General features: G+C 39.8%; 1 protein-coding gene across 2 annotated transcripts in view; it reads right to left on the bottom strand.

Annotated features, from left to right (window-relative positions):
- LAMA4 (laminin subunit alpha 4) overlaps positions 1 to 16584 on the bottom strand; it is a 137999-nt gene that overhangs the window by 47634 nt on the left and 73781 nt on the right. For both annotated transcript variants that reach the window (XM_004580311.3, XM_058657142.1), the window contains 6 exons: positions 14092 to 14259; positions 12143 to 12336; positions 6622 to 6738; positions 4747 to 4895; positions 1756 to 1897; positions 1501 to 1597 (listed from right to left, as the gene is read on the bottom strand). In XM_004580311.3, the coding sequence (XP_004580368.2) occupies positions 1501 to 1597; positions 1756 to 1897; positions 4747 to 4895; positions 6622 to 6738; positions 12143 to 12336; positions 14092 to 14259 (867 nt within the window). The remainder of the gene's footprint in view (positions 1 to 1500; positions 1598 to 1755; positions 1898 to 4746; positions 4896 to 6621; positions 6739 to 12142; positions 12337 to 14091; positions 14260 to 16584) is intronic.

The raw sequence follows: 16584 nt of genomic DNA, 5'->3' as shown, positions 1-16584 counted from the left end.
GATAATGGTTTGAGCCGAAAACCTTAATTCAAACCACAAAGCTGTATTATCAGCTGGAGGCAATCCTGTAAAATTCTGAGCCACACAGCCATAATTCTCCATTTTCCTTTTTGTAAACAAATACAGGAAGGGCTCTAACAAAGAGGCTATGAAATAGGTGACCATATCTGTAAAATTCTCAAAAAGGCTAATGTAGAGGGATTTATTAGTCATAAAATACGGAACTTTGAAGAGATGTCATTCCCAGAATAGAAAAGTTGCTTTCACGAGGTTCCATAATTTAATAATGGCAGAACTGAGAAAATACATTATAAATCATCAAGGAGAATAAAATATTGAAATCACCGCCTTTCAAATGCTCAAATATTTGGGTTTTCAATATAAGAAACAAAAGCAATTTGTGCATATGGCATTATTTATTTAAACTCTATTCTTAATATTCTGACTCTTTACTGCTAATTATTTTCCAAAAAGTATTTCCAGGATTAGATTTACATAATAAATTGATTAGAATAGATAAACTAAGCATTTTTATTGCCTTTGTTCACCTGGAACACATAAAAATAACAGCAGCATTATGGTAATTAATACTTTATGTATGAGCAAAGTACTTCCATTTTCTCCATAATAGTGGGTTTTTGCCAAAGGGAGGAAAAAGAAAAAAAGAAATGCAGGGTTGCATTGAGATTAATAGCTTTGATAAAATTAAGAGAAATGTTCAGTTTCAAATCTGGCCTTTGCTTCCAGGTGGTAGTTGGAAATTAGCCAGATAATGAATTTCCAACCTCATTAGTCAATGCTCCGCTATCCTTAAAGAACGAGCTCCCTACGAGATGAGTAATGTGTATTGAAACTCTTAGTCCATTGATTTAAGAGTAATGTACAATATGGAAAATTGACTAAAGTCCACCTTTAGTCTCCCTTCCTTTTCCTACTGTCAAGTGTGCCTGCCTTCGGAGATGACAGCACTGGCTTTTGAAAGCGCTTCTTTCCTGATAGTTGTGAGGTTTGCTCTAAGTGCAGTCAGCCAGGGACAATGACAAAGTGCAAATAACAGCATTGTGGTCCCCTGTTACCCTAAGTGATGTGCACCGTGATGACCCCTCCCAAAGTGTAGGGAGGGTCTGCTTAATTGCTCAAGCAAAATTGAATTATGTGCCATATAGTTTTAGTGTTCAGTGTTTATGGCATATGCCCTTGAAAATTTGTATTTATAGATGTTTCTACAAATAAGCCCATTTCATGAACAAGCATATCCACCATATGTTAGATAAATATGTTTCCGTATATTTGTGTGACATGGAAAGTTAGCTTTTCAATCACAATTTATCTAAAAAGGTTAAATCTTTGCTATTTTATGACTTGGCTCTGAGCAGGAAACACTGATTTGTTATTCAGTGGTAGTACTACTTCTTACAATCCCAGATTTTGGAAATCTCTGTCTGTATATAAGAAAGCAGCTTTAAATCAAAAGGAAGATAGGAAAGCAAAGGTATTTACTTGAATCTGCTTTTGCTTGCAGTTCTCTGGCTTGATTGAGAAGGTTATCACTTTCATCTTTATGGTAAATTATTTGAGTATCAATGCCACTCACAGCCTGCAAAGAAATTAGATGAAAAGCATATCACTGACAAAAAAAGTCAGTTATGTATGGCTTTGGGATTTAAATGACACAGCTTATCTGCAAAACACCAACCAAAAGTGTAAGGGGGCAGCATACAAGCATGAATACACTTTAAAACAAGAAATACTCACATCATAAACTCGATCAGTGATATTCAAAGCTAATTCTGCTGTTTCATTGGCTTCACTAATGTAATTGGCAATATTTTCATAGACATTTGATGCATCCAGTGCCTTCTGTACCAATCCATTCATATCAGAACTGTGTAAATTCCTGTTAATAAACAAACCTGCCATTATTTCTCCTTTTCAACTTCTTGGAAATGTGACTATTTTTAGGGCTTTGTTATTATTATTATTATTTTCAATTTGAAAGACAAGGAAGAGAGAGATAGGGGAGGAGGGAGAACTATTCCCATCCATTTGTTCGCTCCCCAGTGCTTCCGTTGGCGGGGGCTGGACTGAAGCTGGAGCTAGGAGCTGAGAATTTCATCCAGGTCTTCCACAGAGGTGGCAGGGCCTCAACTGCTGCCTCCCAGGGTACACATTACAAGGAGTGTAGCTAGGGCTCAAGGCCCAGAGCTTGATTTGAGTACTTCCTGGATCATAGACACATCTTTCCCATTGTTTAAATTTACTTGGCTAGAATTACTTCATTGATTAAGTCATCTCTGGAAGTTTCTCTGTGACCTGGTACATGGGGCTGGCTGCTTTCTTCAAAGTACTTAACCTGTTGAGTTTGATCACCAGCTCTCAGCCTGCTGCTCGCAGTCCCACTCTCTGTACACTCTCTTAGGCTCTGAGCAACTTCCTTTGTGTTTCCTTCTCTTTTGTTCAAGTCCATCATTATTTTAGTTCCTCTATACCAGGCTTGACTTACCCGTTATATATAGCAGAGGGTCCTCAAAAATGTTACTATTTTCCCCTGTCTTAACCAGAAAAAAAATGTGGATAATAATAATAATCAAACCTGAGGAAGCTAGATAAGAAAAATTTCCAAAAAACAGGAACAAGGAAACAAAATACTACAAACACTTTTTAATGTTTTTACATTTTTTTTTTTTGCTACAGAGCTGAGATGCAATAAATATCTTGAGAGAAAGATTGTATTTGTTTTTGTAACTGGGCACCATGCAGATATTACAATAAGATCAAAATAGAAATGTGCTTCTGAAATGTGAACTTCTAGATCAATTATGCATATCTCTAAGCACAATATGAAAACGATTGTGTTCACTAAGGAGATGTGGCAGAACATTTATGCTTTGAAAAGCCAATTTGGGGGCCTGGAGCGATGACTCAGTTGGCTAGTGCTCCCCTATGAGTGCTGGGATCCTGTATGGGCGCTGGTCGTGTACAGGTTCAGTTCCCTGTCTGTGACCTGGTGAAAGCAGCAGAAGATTGGCCAAATGTCTCGGGACCCTGCACCCATGTGGGAGATCCAGAAGAAGCTCCTGACTTCCAGCTCCTGGCTTTAGATTGGTCAGCCACTGTGGCCGTTTCGGCAGTGAACCAGTAGATGGAAGATCTTTCTCTCTCTCTCTTTCTCTCTGTAAATCTGACTTTCCAATAAAAATGAACAAATATTTTTTTAAAAAGACCAATTTCAATGTTTGCATGAATATATTCATTCAGAAATATTCAAACCACAGAAGGAATTTCAGAATGATTGATACATCAAGTCCTATAACACATACAGGAACCTCTTTAAACCTTGCCAAAACTCAGTCTACTGCAGAGAAATACTTAGAGGTGTGTTTTGGAATTCCAATCAAAGGGGTATAATGATTTAAAATGGAGAAAAGAAGAATAAAGAGAGCCATAAGAGGTAATTCAAAAACAATATTCTACCAATACAGTATTCTTTTCTGGATTCCATATATTGCCTTCAAAAGCACATTTCCTGGGGTATAACCCTGAGCTAGACCTAATGCTACCTCATACACCAAGATTTTATATCTTCCACTCTAACCCACCCTAGGAGGTATGGAAAGGAGTTTGAACATTTCAATAATCAGGAGTAAAAGTACAATTTTTATTCTGCACAGAGTTAATATTTATTCTTAATTTATTCTTGATCTTTGCTGATCTTTGTTTCTAACTGGCAGATCTGCAATCTTTCTCTACAATGATCTCATTATTTGTCTATTATTTCAGGGTCATGAATTCAATTCCAAACTTTTAGTACATTTCAATTAACATTAATTCAGTGACCAAAGGGTGCATGACTCCTCTAGATGTTGCAAGGAAAATTGTCAATTGATTTTCTCTTAACAAGTGTTGAAATCAAATAGTTCCTGCTGGGCACTGTGGAATGACTAGTGTATTTATCAGAAGTCAGTTGTACTACTTCCGATCATTTAGCTTTCGTTAAGAGACTTGAATGTGGGGCCCAGCCACGTGGCCCAGCGGCTAAAGTCCTCACCTTGAACGCACCAGGATCCCATATGGGCACTGGTTCATATCCTGGCAGCCCCACTTCCCATCCAGCTCCCTGCTTGTGGCCTGGGAAAGCAGTCAAGGATGGCCCAAAGCCTTGGGACCCTGCACCCATGAGGGAGACCCGGAAGAGCTCCTGGCTCCTGGCTTCGGATCAGCGCAGCACCGGCTGTTGCGGTCACTTGGGGAGTGAATCATCGGACGGAAGATCTTCCTCTCTGTCTCTCCTCCTCTCTGTATATCTGACTTTGTAATAAAAATAAATAAAATCTTTAAAAAAAGAAACCTCAGTGTGGAAAGGTTATGCTATCTATGAAATAAGAAGGTGATGACAGAATTAAACTTTAAAAAATGATCTGACTTATACAACATTTTATGCAGCAATTATACCCTGAACCAAATGCTTTAGGTCACCTTATTAATAATTATAAACTAGAATCTTCCTTCACAGCTAGAACACAGGCCTCTTTTTCTTACAGATTTTGTTAAATTGAAAAAATTATCCTCTCAAAACAATAGCAATCAATGACTGACTCTGAGTGGGACCAACCAACAACCAACTCAACAAATAAACAAATTCTAACCAACCTGCTAACCATTTAGTTCAGTAACTTCAGTTAGTAGAATTTTATTAAAACGTCCTAGCTCATGAAAATATTTGCATTTCCAACATTATTGTATTACCTGCTCAACTCATCAGCTTCTTGTTGTAGGTTACGTGCATGGTCAATAGCTTCTTGTACTAAGTCATAACTGAGGTTACTTAGGTTGGATAGTTTTCCTTGCAGTTCATTTCTGGCTCCATCTATTTCTGCATAAATCCCTGATGCATTCTAAGGAAAAATATTTAAAGAGTTAAAAAGGGGACTTTCAATGTGTTGCAACGGGGAAAGCCGCTGTTTGCGATGCTAACATCCCATGTGGGCACAATTTGTATCTGATGCTCCACTTCCAATCCAGCTCCCTGCTCATGGCCTGGGCCTAGCAGTGAAGTTTGGCCCAAATATCTGGGCTCTCGCCACCCACATATGAGACTTGTTGGATAAAGCTCCTGGCTCTTTGGTTTCAGCCTGGCTCAGCCATAGCAGCCATCTGAGGATTGAACCAAAGGATGAAATATCTGTTTCTCCTTTTCTCTCTCTGTTACTCTGATATTTGTAAATATGTAAGTAAATGCATCTAAAAAAAAGGATGACATAAATTAAATTTAGATGAACTTGAAATATTTTCCCTAGAGAGCATCTAAAGATAATCTCTGTTCCTCAATAAATCTTTGGTCAGACCCATACAGCTCTAAAATTCCATAAATAGATATTTAATTCTATTTATTCCTCATCTTTGACTCCTTCTACAAATTGCTTTCTTAATATTCAGATAGGCTCTGACATTTCTGATCTAAAAATAAAACAAACCTCTTCATGAACTTCAAATCTCCCTGACGTTGTACTAGCTTTCTCTCCCTTTCATAGGAAAATCTCTGGGGGAAGAACATGGGGAGAAGTTCTCTTGTTTGTCTCTCATTTTTCAGGAGAAATGAAGCAAAGTCACCATCTAGAACTGATGGAAGGAGAAGTAGACTTCCTGGGAGCCATGCTGGCGGAGCCATGCTGCTGAGGGTACTTGTGTTTACTGGTCATACAGGAGGACATTTCTTGAGGAATGCTACAAGGAATAGGAGGACATGGAAGTTTAAGGGGTGTTTTCGAAGAATTCTTAAATCAAAAACTTCAATGGCTAGGGAAGAGAAGCTGTGAGAGGGATAAAGGGAATGAGGTGGAGGAGGTCTGGATGTGGTAAGACTGTTGGCATGTGCATTTTAGAGTAAGTGACATAGAGTTAGTACGTGACTATCATCAACTCATTGATGACAAGATCTGGGTGTGGCTAGAGGCAGGAGAGCAGAATGGAGGTAAAGCTTGTTGGAGAGACAGAGTGCAGAGGGCTGGGGATTAAGATGTCAGTGGGCTCAGGTGTGGGGCTTTTGATGTCAGCAACAACAGTGATGTCTGTTCCTATGGAGAGGCAGACAGCTTGGTGCTGAGAGTCGAAGAATGAAATGTTGTCCTTTCAATGGAAGTGAATGAGTTAAGAGTCATTTCAAGAGGGGGTTGGTTCAGTGTGATTCACTAGAAGTTTTTCAATTTTAATAATGTAGCTTGTTTATTTTGCATTTTAGTTTTATTAATCATAAACATTATGTGTAAAGAATGAATAGGATTTATATGGATTCAGATTAGTATTTACAAGGGCACCTTCTGCAGTATGGCTTATGCTGGTGATTGCAGTAGCCCTTAGCCATGTGTGGCTGCTGAGGACTGTAATATGGCTAATGTAACTAAAGAATTGTTAAAATGTTCATGTTCTTTAATTTGAGGTATGTAAAATTTCAGTTCAAACACCTTATACTGCTGTTAGCCATTATGTAGCACAAGAAATTGGAAAATTCAACCACTTTATATTATATTCACCACAACTGTTAATTTTCTTTGCTTTTGTGACATGGAGCAGCTATTCAAACCTGCTCCAAATACAAAACCAAGCAAGTCAAAGGTGTTCTACCTTTATTATATCATCAAGTTCCAAAAGGCTCAGACGAGGTGTCTTCAGAGAGTCCACAGATGCATTCAGAGATGTGTTTACCACCTCCATTTGTTCCCTCACTTTCTCATGTTGTTTCTGCAGGAAAAAAAAAAGAACCAGGGAGAGAGCAAGATGTAGTATCTTTAGAGAGAGCATCAGGGAGAATGGTACATGCCAGCTTGCTGTCTTAGGGCTCCTATCCCAGTCCCATCATTTAATTTCTGGGTGTCCTTGGAGAGCACTACAATCCTGATGTTTGGTTTTCTCATTTATATTGTGGAGATTACAAGAGCAAGCACTGTGGGAGGTTTGAAGTACTTAGTTATGATTGCGATGCTCATATAAAATTCCATAAATCTACAGCTGGCTAATTTTTGACAATTTTGTAAGACTTGCAAATAAATATTTAAATAGTCCTTGGTAGGAAAAAAGTTCCCTACCCTTGGAAAGGAAGGTTTGGATTTGACATTTTTTTGGAAGCATTTATGGTCCATGACATTGAAATATGCAAGGATATGCAAAAGAATACCAACAGCATCATTTCATACTTTACAGATCCATGTTGATATAAAAAAAATATAACCAAGAACAAACAGTATACACAAATCATCTCTGTGCAACTCAAGAGTGCTTATGCTTTTGCTTATGCATCTGTTCATCATGAAATGTCACAAACACACGGCATTATGTCAGGTGCTAGGAAAATATAGTATGTGCAAGGCAAAAGTACTACTCTTCCGCTGCTTACAGTTGAGTGGGGATAGACTAAATGCAAACCGCACACACACATAAACACACATAGGATGCCCAGTTTTTTATTGAGCAGTTAATGATGTATTCTAGATGGGAAGATAGAAGAATATACACTGAGGGTGACGAAGGCAGATGATCATTTAAGCGGGTCAGCTTCATCAGTAGAGCAGGGAGAGATTTCTGGCAGTCACAGCTCTGAAACTGGGGTTAAGATGGACTGGACTTTCTGACCTGGGCTGTCAACTTGATATATGTGAACAGGTGCATTTTTTTAGATTAATTTATTTTACTTGGAAGTCAGAATTACAGAGATAGTGAAAGACAGAGGGAGAGAGAAATCTTCCATCTACTTTTTTACTCCCCAAATAGCCACAAAAGCCAGAACTGTGCTGGTCCAAAGCTGGGAGCCAGGTATTTCTTCTGGGCTCCCATGTGGGTGCAGAGGCCCAAGGCCTTAGGCCATCATCTGCTGTTTTCCCAGACTATTAGCAGAGAGCTGGATTATAAGCAGAGCAGCTGGGACACTGGGCGGCATCCAAATGGGATACTGGCGCCATTGGTTGAGGATTAACGTGCTATACCACTGTGCCAGTACTGCATCCCTTCTCCTCCTCCTCCTCCTCTTCTCCTTCTGTTCTCCTCCTCCTCCTTCTTCTTCCTCTTATTTTTCTTTTCCTCCTCCTCCTGTTTTTCCTCCTCCTTCTCTTCCTCTTCTCCTCCTCCTCCTCCTTCTTCTTGTTCAAGAGGGAGATGCTATGTGTCTGATACATTAAACTGAAGTCTCAAATGGTATAATACTGCTGCATTCTGAGAACCACTGGCCTTTAGTAGGTGAGAAATTCTGCAGAGGGAGACGATTTACTGACTAGACAGGATGAAACACAGATTACAGGGAAGAGACAGGACAAACCAAGAGCAAAGGAAACATGTAGGAAATGTGTGGTCTGCTGTGAGTGGGAGGCAGGTTTCGTAGGGTGCAAAGACCACTGACATGCCAGGTGGGCTCAGACTGTAGATGGCTGGGCAATTTACTTTTATTAAAAAGAGAGCCAATGCAGGCTTTTGGGGGAAGGTTTATCACAGTTTCTAAACATTTATAGAGAGACCCAGAGTTTGATCTAGCAGTAATCCCATAGGGAGACAAGCCAGGAGTTTACAAAGGAAGCAGCTGAAAATATCCAAATGCAAGCTACTAAGGACTAGAACAATCTCTGCTCACAGAACCACAGGGGAACTAGGGCAGATCCAGGGCACCAGGGGTAGGAGCAACCCCTGCTTGTGGACCCTTGGATGAGCCTGGGCAGTCCTAGGGTTTGGGGATTTGGAGGGGAAGAAAGAAACCTAGATAAGCATGGAAAGGTTTAGGAAGGAGAATTGGAGCAAAGAGAGCTGATATTTAGCAGGTAGTAGCAATCCACAGTTACCTGTCTATTCCAGCACATAGACACTGGCATGGAAGTTGCACTAAGGACAGGCTCAGTTGCGCATCAAGATCAAGGCCCATAAATCCCTTTGAAGGATTGACGTGGTAGGTCAAGTAAAGTCCCTGAGTGAGGGGAGGGGTGGGAAAGAGGGCAAGAGGGGTCAATCTTTGGCTGATGCCAGTTGCAAAGTTAGGAGAGGGAGAATGCAGACCCAGAGAGACTTTGAAACCCTCAACTCTGCACTGCTCTTTTCTGAGGATTTTATTTTCATTGCTCTGCTGGCAATGAGAGGAAGAGACTGTTAAGCTAAAATGAGGCCCACCATCTGTTGGAATCACTAAAATGCCAAATTCCTGGTATGCACATGTGTAAAGTTTAAAAACCACGTGTATGAAAAGTTTAGTTACCAGACCAGCACTGTGGCACAGTGAGTTCAATTGCCACCTGTGATGCTGGCATCCCATATCCGAATGATGGTTCTATAGTGCTGGTTGCTCAGTTCCGATCCAGCTCCTTGCCAATGGGCCTAGGAAAGCAGTGTAGACAGGTCCAATTACTTTGGTCCCTGCTACCCATATGGGAGGCTAGGTGGAATTCCTGTCTTCTGTCTGGTCCAGCCCAGGCTGTTGTGGCCATTTGGGGAGTGAACCAGCAAATGGCAGATGTCTCTGTCTGTCTGTCTCCTCACTCTATCTGTCATTCTGCTTTTTCAAATAAATAAACAATCTTTAAAACTGATAAAATCTTAATTACAAATCATCTTGACATTTACTCGCTTTTCGAAGTCATCTCTTCATGTGGCTGACACTGCCCAGTCACTCTGCTTTTTGCATTTACCAAGTTCACTGTGCTCTGACTCACACACTAATATTTACCAATCACTAGCAAACCTGCTGGTTTCAATCTATGTAGATTGCTTGGTCCTCAATGTATTGATTGTACATTGTCCTTCCTTATTTCATACTTGACAAAGCACTGCTAACCAAAGATCCATTCCTACAAATCCATAATTAAAGAAGCCAACATGTTAACATACTACAGATGCTCACAGCACAGGTCTAAGTAGAAGACAAGTTAAGACAAGTTAAGTTATAGTTAACAAGCTCAAAGAAGAACAGTAGAGTTAGTTACAAGTTGCAGCTAGATTTCTTTGCAGTGAAACCTTATTTCCTGTGGCTGGTGGGGGCAGTTCTGGTTTGACTGGGGGCTCCTGAGTGCCGTTGTTCACCCTTGTCCCATTGGAAGTGTTCTAGGTTGACATGTCTGCCTCTCTATTCAGCGTCTTCAATACTGAACATGACCCTGAGTCTTGTGAACCCTGAGAATTGTTGTATGAGGCTGCAGTGTGATTTTTCTCTTGCTAAAACAGTTTGTACCCTCTCTTGATAACAGAGTAGTGTTCCATACCAATTAGCAGCATGATTTTAATTATCAGGATGGGAAGAATCACTTCCAGCCAAAAATAGATCATCAATACATTTGGATCCAAGCTGACATGACTACAGTATCTCATACTAGGAAGGTCCTTGAAGATTTTTATTAAATCCAACAAATGTTTATTGAGCTGATACTTCTTGCCAGTCATCCAATTAAATACATAGGGACTTGATGAAGAACACATGACCCCTGACATCTTGGAGCCCCTCCTTCAATGGGGAGGACATGTCTATTAGTAGATGATTATGATATAGAAAGAGAGCTATGCACAAGGCATTGTAGGTTAGAAGGTTACTGATAGTGACATCTTCCCTGAACTGAATGAGGGGCTCAGGGGAAGATACAAGGTGAGGCTGAGGATCATGGGTAGCAGCAGATCAATAGGGCTTCACATGAAGGAATATGGAGTGTCTTGCATGACAGTATTTCTGAAGTGTTACTAACCATGACTCACAAACTTGCATAATTATGTTGCAACCTAGGACATGCATGTGAAAAAAGCTGATGAAACCACATTAGAACTTGCGTTACTTTTTGACATTCCTATTCACTTTCACATTATTTTTAGGAAACACTAGCAAGAATCAAACTTATTTTTGAATCCACTAAATGGTTTACAGGCCAGAGGGTTACAACCACTGCTATAGGTGGGGAAGACATGAGAGTTTCAATTGTCACTGTTGTCAGAACTGTGATGTAGATGAGACAGTCTTCAGGGCTGCAGGAAGGACTAGAAGAGAGCAGGAGGGGAGGAGAGAAGGGAAAAGGCTGTTTTGGTTGAGAAAAGGTAATGGTCAGAGCTAGAGAATTTGAGGAATGCAAGAGAGGAGAGAGCCAAAGAAAACCAAGAAGATAAAATTGGGAGGATCCTGTGGTTTGCTGGTTGTGTACGAAAGGAAAGAGAAAACTTTCAAGGCAAGATGAATCCCAGTGACTACTCTTGTAACAGTATCTTGGGTTTTATTTCTACTGTGTAAGATATCAAACATTGTTTCAAGAAAGAATGCTGTCTTGATCAAGGTAATTGTAAAGCAAAAACAAAAACCAGCAAAACAGTTAAGGGTTTGCACCTATTAGAAATGAATGATGGTAAGAATTACTCATTTTTTTTTAATTTAGGAGATTTTTAAATTCTCAGTGAGGGACAGTAATGACTGAAGATCAGGAATTTTTCCCAATAAAAACACATAGCTGATTTAGTGAATCTGCTTGCTATAAATCGGCATGTTTTGTTCACTCTAATCTTTGCAAGCATGTCCAAACATGCATATGTCATCTCATCAGAAGAGGACCCCTCCTGAGGGTGGTGGCTTTGTATGTGTTCCTTGGTGTGGACAGGTAGCCACCACAGTTCAAAGTTTCTATTTGGGGGATGCCAGGTCTTGGAATTTTCCTCACTTCTTGGTATTTGCATGATCTGAACTTCAATCAGTCTCCCTAAGCAGCTGAGAAGTGAGATCTGCTTATCATACGTTTCCAAAAATTACACATGTCATGTGTCATCTTGTGCCATTCTAAAAGCCACACATATCCAGCATACATCATGCTGATCTGCTTTGCTGGTTTAGTGCTTTCAGCATAAAACAAAGATATGCATAAGAATAGCACACTGCCTACCCATGCAGACACATAGACACAAGCACTCTAATGACTGTAACAACTGTATTCTTATCAAAGCAGGAAACAGTGATTATCGTTTCAGCCCATTTGCACACATATCCACTCAAATTAGTAATTTGCTGTAGCCAAAAAAAAAAAAAACACACACCAGTTTTTTGAATATATGAATACTGAAATCTATAAAAAAAAGTTCATACTGACTGTCACTTTTTGGTGTAACATTCAGTTGTCCACATCTAAAAAGGATTGAGTTTGAGTTATTCTACCTGGTGATCCCTCTGCCTGGCTGCTGTGGCCCTGTTCATGTCTTCAGCATCCCTGATGTGGTTCAGGGCCTGGTCCAGTGATTCCTGCAGATCTGACAGCTTCGCATTGTAGTCATCCAGCTGCTCCAAGACGACAGGAAACAGCGAGCGAGTGTCATTGTACAGCCTCTGCCAGTTCTCAGCCTGGCTCAACACTAAAGAGAAGAGCAAACAGAAACTCAGTCTGGGCTTCTGTCTCCCCTCCCCTGCCACTTTTCTTCTAGCAGTCAGAAAAAGTTGCACTTACTGTATTCTCTTCATATAACTGTTTCTAACCATAAGTTCAGGTAAAATAAATGGGAAATACAATAGATATGATATTCTTAAACTTTGTGTATGTCCTGTATTCTCTGCTCAAAGGTACATGTGTTGCCTCTATGTCTTAATTCCGTTTTTCTCTGGGGACTATCAGTCTGTCTTGTTGAGGCTTTGTGTTTTCTTCCACTACAGAGAGCAGAAGACACAAGCTCATAGTTGCATAAAGAAAATGGTTGAAAATGCATTTCAATTGCTCAGTGGGAGATGTGAGTGGTCCCATTCTCCCAGGGCAATCTTACTAAACTTCAGTGTAGGCAAGCAGCCTGGATGCATCTAGCTATGATGTTGAGCTCTGCCTTTCTTGACTAAGGACCTATTCTTAACTCAGAACTGAGGCCTGAACCTTTTGGTTCTTACTAGTTTTAAGACGTTACACGTTTGCTACCACAATAGTCCTTATGTCAGCAATGTTCCTCCTCCAGGGTTTGACAGTTAATCATCAGTAGGAGCTGATAACGAAAATTATAGAAAAACAATGTAGTGCCTTGCAGCTCTCTTTGTTCTGCTGATCCTTTTGCAATCTACAGAAGACTCGAAGCCTGGTAAATTTAAATGTAGAAAAAGAAAAATTGTATATATCATTTTAGAAACATGCCAATATTTTAAAAGCTTGGTAATATCATAATGCATATTGTTTATTAATGCATTCAATGGTAAAATTCAGAGGATCTAATATCCATCCTCATTTCGAGTTGCTAATGCATTTAAATAGTGTTGTGAGATATCAGCAATGGTTAAATTATCATATACAAATCTGTAATTTCATGCTTATTGTTCAAGCTACAGTGAACACAAATTCTTTGCAGTTCTTCCCATTAAGAACAGAGTTGTCTGTCCTCTTACTTCTTGAATCTAGGTTGGTGTTGACTAGTAAAATGCATGTGAAGCTATTAAGTTCCCAGCCTAGGTCCCCAGAAACCTTGCATACTCCATTCTTGCCCTCTTGGAAGGCTACAGGCTATGTGAACAAGCCTGTAGCTAGCTGCCTTGAAGGTGAGACCCTGAATGGTGAGAGAGGCCCAGTCCTCCCAGTTAGCCTTAGACGTGTGCGTAAGCTTGACTCATGCACATGAAGTCTTTGTCCAGAGTGGGTTCAGTCTGAATTGCCAATTCATGAAACCATGAGCAAATAAGTGGCTACTGTTTTAAAAAAGAAGTATGTCTACAGTAGATTGTTAAGCAGTAACTGATGAACGATGCAGGTCATACATCCAAACATCTCCCTATGGTTTGGTGTTTATGTTCATCATTAGAGGAAACGTGTATGTCTTTCGGAACATTTCTTTGTTCTCAATGCAATTTCATTGACTGTGGTTTCAAGAAGTGATTCTCCTCCATCTTTCCCTGTTTCATACATTCTCATTCATTGCTAAGACCCTGCCTCCTCCAATGTACAGATTCCTTCTAGAAAATCAGCTACTTCTTCAGAGTTCAAGCTGGGCATGGACCTAACATGTTTGGCTACAGGCTCAAGTTGTCCTGAATGGTTTCAAATAGCCATGAATGCTGAGAATGAATCGCTTGGCTCTGCAGCTTGGTGTCCTCTCTTGGCCCCACAAAGAAAGCAGACAGAAGTGAGCTGAGAAACTTACGTTCGTGGGCTTCGTCTGCTTCCTCATCCACAAGCTCCCGTTGGGTGAAGAATGGCTGCCGGCGTCTGATCTCCTCAAGCATGTTCTGGGCCAACACCAGCTTCTCAGAGATCTCCTCAGGGCCAAACTCCTGATCCTCTCCATAATAAAGCATCTTGTTGTTGATTTCTGGAAGGGAGAAGACAGTGAAGGAAGACACAAGGAGAGATGATGTCACCAAACATGAAAGTGAGTGAGTGCTGGAGGGCAAAGATCAGCGCTGGCTCAGACATAGAGAGGCCGGTTCAAAGGCAGTCTCCTGGTGGTGATGCAGGTCCAAGCACCAGAGTCATCACACTGGGGAGAAAAACCCAAGGAAGTTCACTTCAAAGTGAGAGTATGTTGGTAGTTGTCCAAAGGAGTCTTTGGAATTGTTTTTATAGACTCCATCTGAAAGACGGGTTTGTTATGCTAAGAGGTGAGTTGTTACTCATTTGCTTTCTACAAATGCTTGCTAAAGCGGGCCACTTGACTCTGAGTCTTTGTACCTTACTTCCACAAGCAGGGGTGAGAATTTTAGATCTGAAGGGACTGCTAAGGCTCACAGAAATGAGATAGCTTGCCTACATACTAACAGAGCTGGGGTAGTTCTGACTCACCCATTCCTTCTCGATCCGCAGAAGGTGTGTAATTGCTACCTTGTCCTACAGTGGCTTCAGGAGGAGGCATTTTATCTTCCTGGCATAAATGAAATCGTATGTCTGTGGTTTACTATGATCTATGTGGTTGGCCAGATAAGATGGGTAAACAAACACTAATGTCACATAAATCACACCAGGAAAAAGGGTTGTATTTTATATGGATAATAGCTTGAAGGTCACCAACAGCTATTTTAGAGGTGGTTGGGAATGAAGAATGATTTGCCATTGGTGTTGTTCGACACTCATGAATTCTAAGGAAGAAAGAAAAATAAGCTGAGAAGTCTTTAACGCCATAATATTACTGGGAGAGTTTTAGGGAAATCATGACGGCCTTTAAAAACTATAAAGGGATAAGCAATGTTTCTTCAAATCAAGTCTAAAATATTAACTGTTGCTATTAAATATGACATTTCCTCCTCAGCTCTAGCTGTATTTGTAATTTTTACTTCTTTTATTTTTAGCTATGTTTGGAATAGATTAGAAAAAAGTAATATTTCATATTGATAATCAGTTAAAAACTGATGGGCACTATTGTTCCCTATTTACACTTTTTTCTTATTAGTTAAAATTTTTATCCTTTCTTATGCTTAAAGGGTCAAATAAGAAGGTTCAGATTCTTCCCAAACAAAATACCTTAGAATCAAAATTTGGGTCATCAAAACAAGAATGAATGCTTTCCTCTAAATGGCTGCTGGGGTCTTGGCTTTGGTGACTAGAGGGACATTTATTTCTTGACTGGCTGAGGTGATCTAGGCATGTAAGTTCATTCTTACTTTTTGAACAAATCAATAATAATAATAATTCTAAAATACTATAGAAAAAAATGAAATAGACACGAGACAGCTGAATGGTACCTTATAGCCATTTTAAGGTATATAGCAGCCGGTCCTGTATATAAACTAAAATTGAAATGTCAATGAGCTAATCATAGGTTGTGGTTAAGAACTTGCTTTTTTTTTTTTTTTTTTTTTTTTAACATACCGGTTACTCAAAACCATGTCAATTCCATAATGTTGCAAATTGCTGTTGATGTTATGTTGGGACTCTTAATTGACTGGGATGATATTCTACCAGCTCTAACTTCGGACCAGAAATGGTCTCCCCAAGAAACTGTTCAACCCATCTGGACAATAAGTAGCTGGACTCTCTGCTTGGTATATGTTTGCAAGGAAAGAATCTTGATTGAATTTGAACTGTAATACTACATCAAGGTGGAGGAATCCACCAGGGGGGAGGGGTGTGAGGAGGGGTGGGGGGGATTCCCAGAGCCTATGAAACTGTCACATAATGCAAAATAATTAATTAAAAAATACTATAGGAAAGAATACTTCATAAGTGAATGTGAAAGTACTAGATAGAATAAGAGTAAGGAATGTTTGAAGAAGGTGTGGTTTTTAAAGATTGTGTATGTTAGGCAACACAGGAAACGTAGTAAATAACTAATTTTGGTTCTTTGGATTTCTTTTCCTGGAAAACGCCCAATACTTCAGTATAAATATACTATAAATCTTAGCATGGGTCCCTCTAACTGTCCTTGTATCCTGAGATGCACTTGGTGTTGTCATCCAACTTTAACATGCAGTATAATAAGAACTTTGGAGACACACATATTAGATCCTGACATACTCTGATTCAAGGAAATTTTCTTAATCCTACAGCAAATGAAGTATCCTATTTTCTGCTATTAAATTGAAGGCTGACTTTCATTGTACTCTTAAGATAGTGTTCAGCTTGCAGAATGCAAGTCAGAAGTCAAGCACAAATGAGTACACCTTTAGAAGAAAGCCAAGATCTCTCACCATGCTTTAAGGCA

The sequence above is a fragment of the Ochotona princeps genome, chromosome 1 (assembly GCF_030435755.1).
Source record: "Ochotona princeps isolate mOchPri1 chromosome 1, mOchPri1.hap1, whole genome shotgun sequence".
Lineage (NCBI taxonomy): Eukaryota > Metazoa > Chordata > Mammalia > Lagomorpha > Ochotonidae > Ochotona > Ochotona princeps.
Note: the sequence above shows the minus strand (reverse complement) of the source record. Positions and strands in the feature narration are given on the sequence as shown.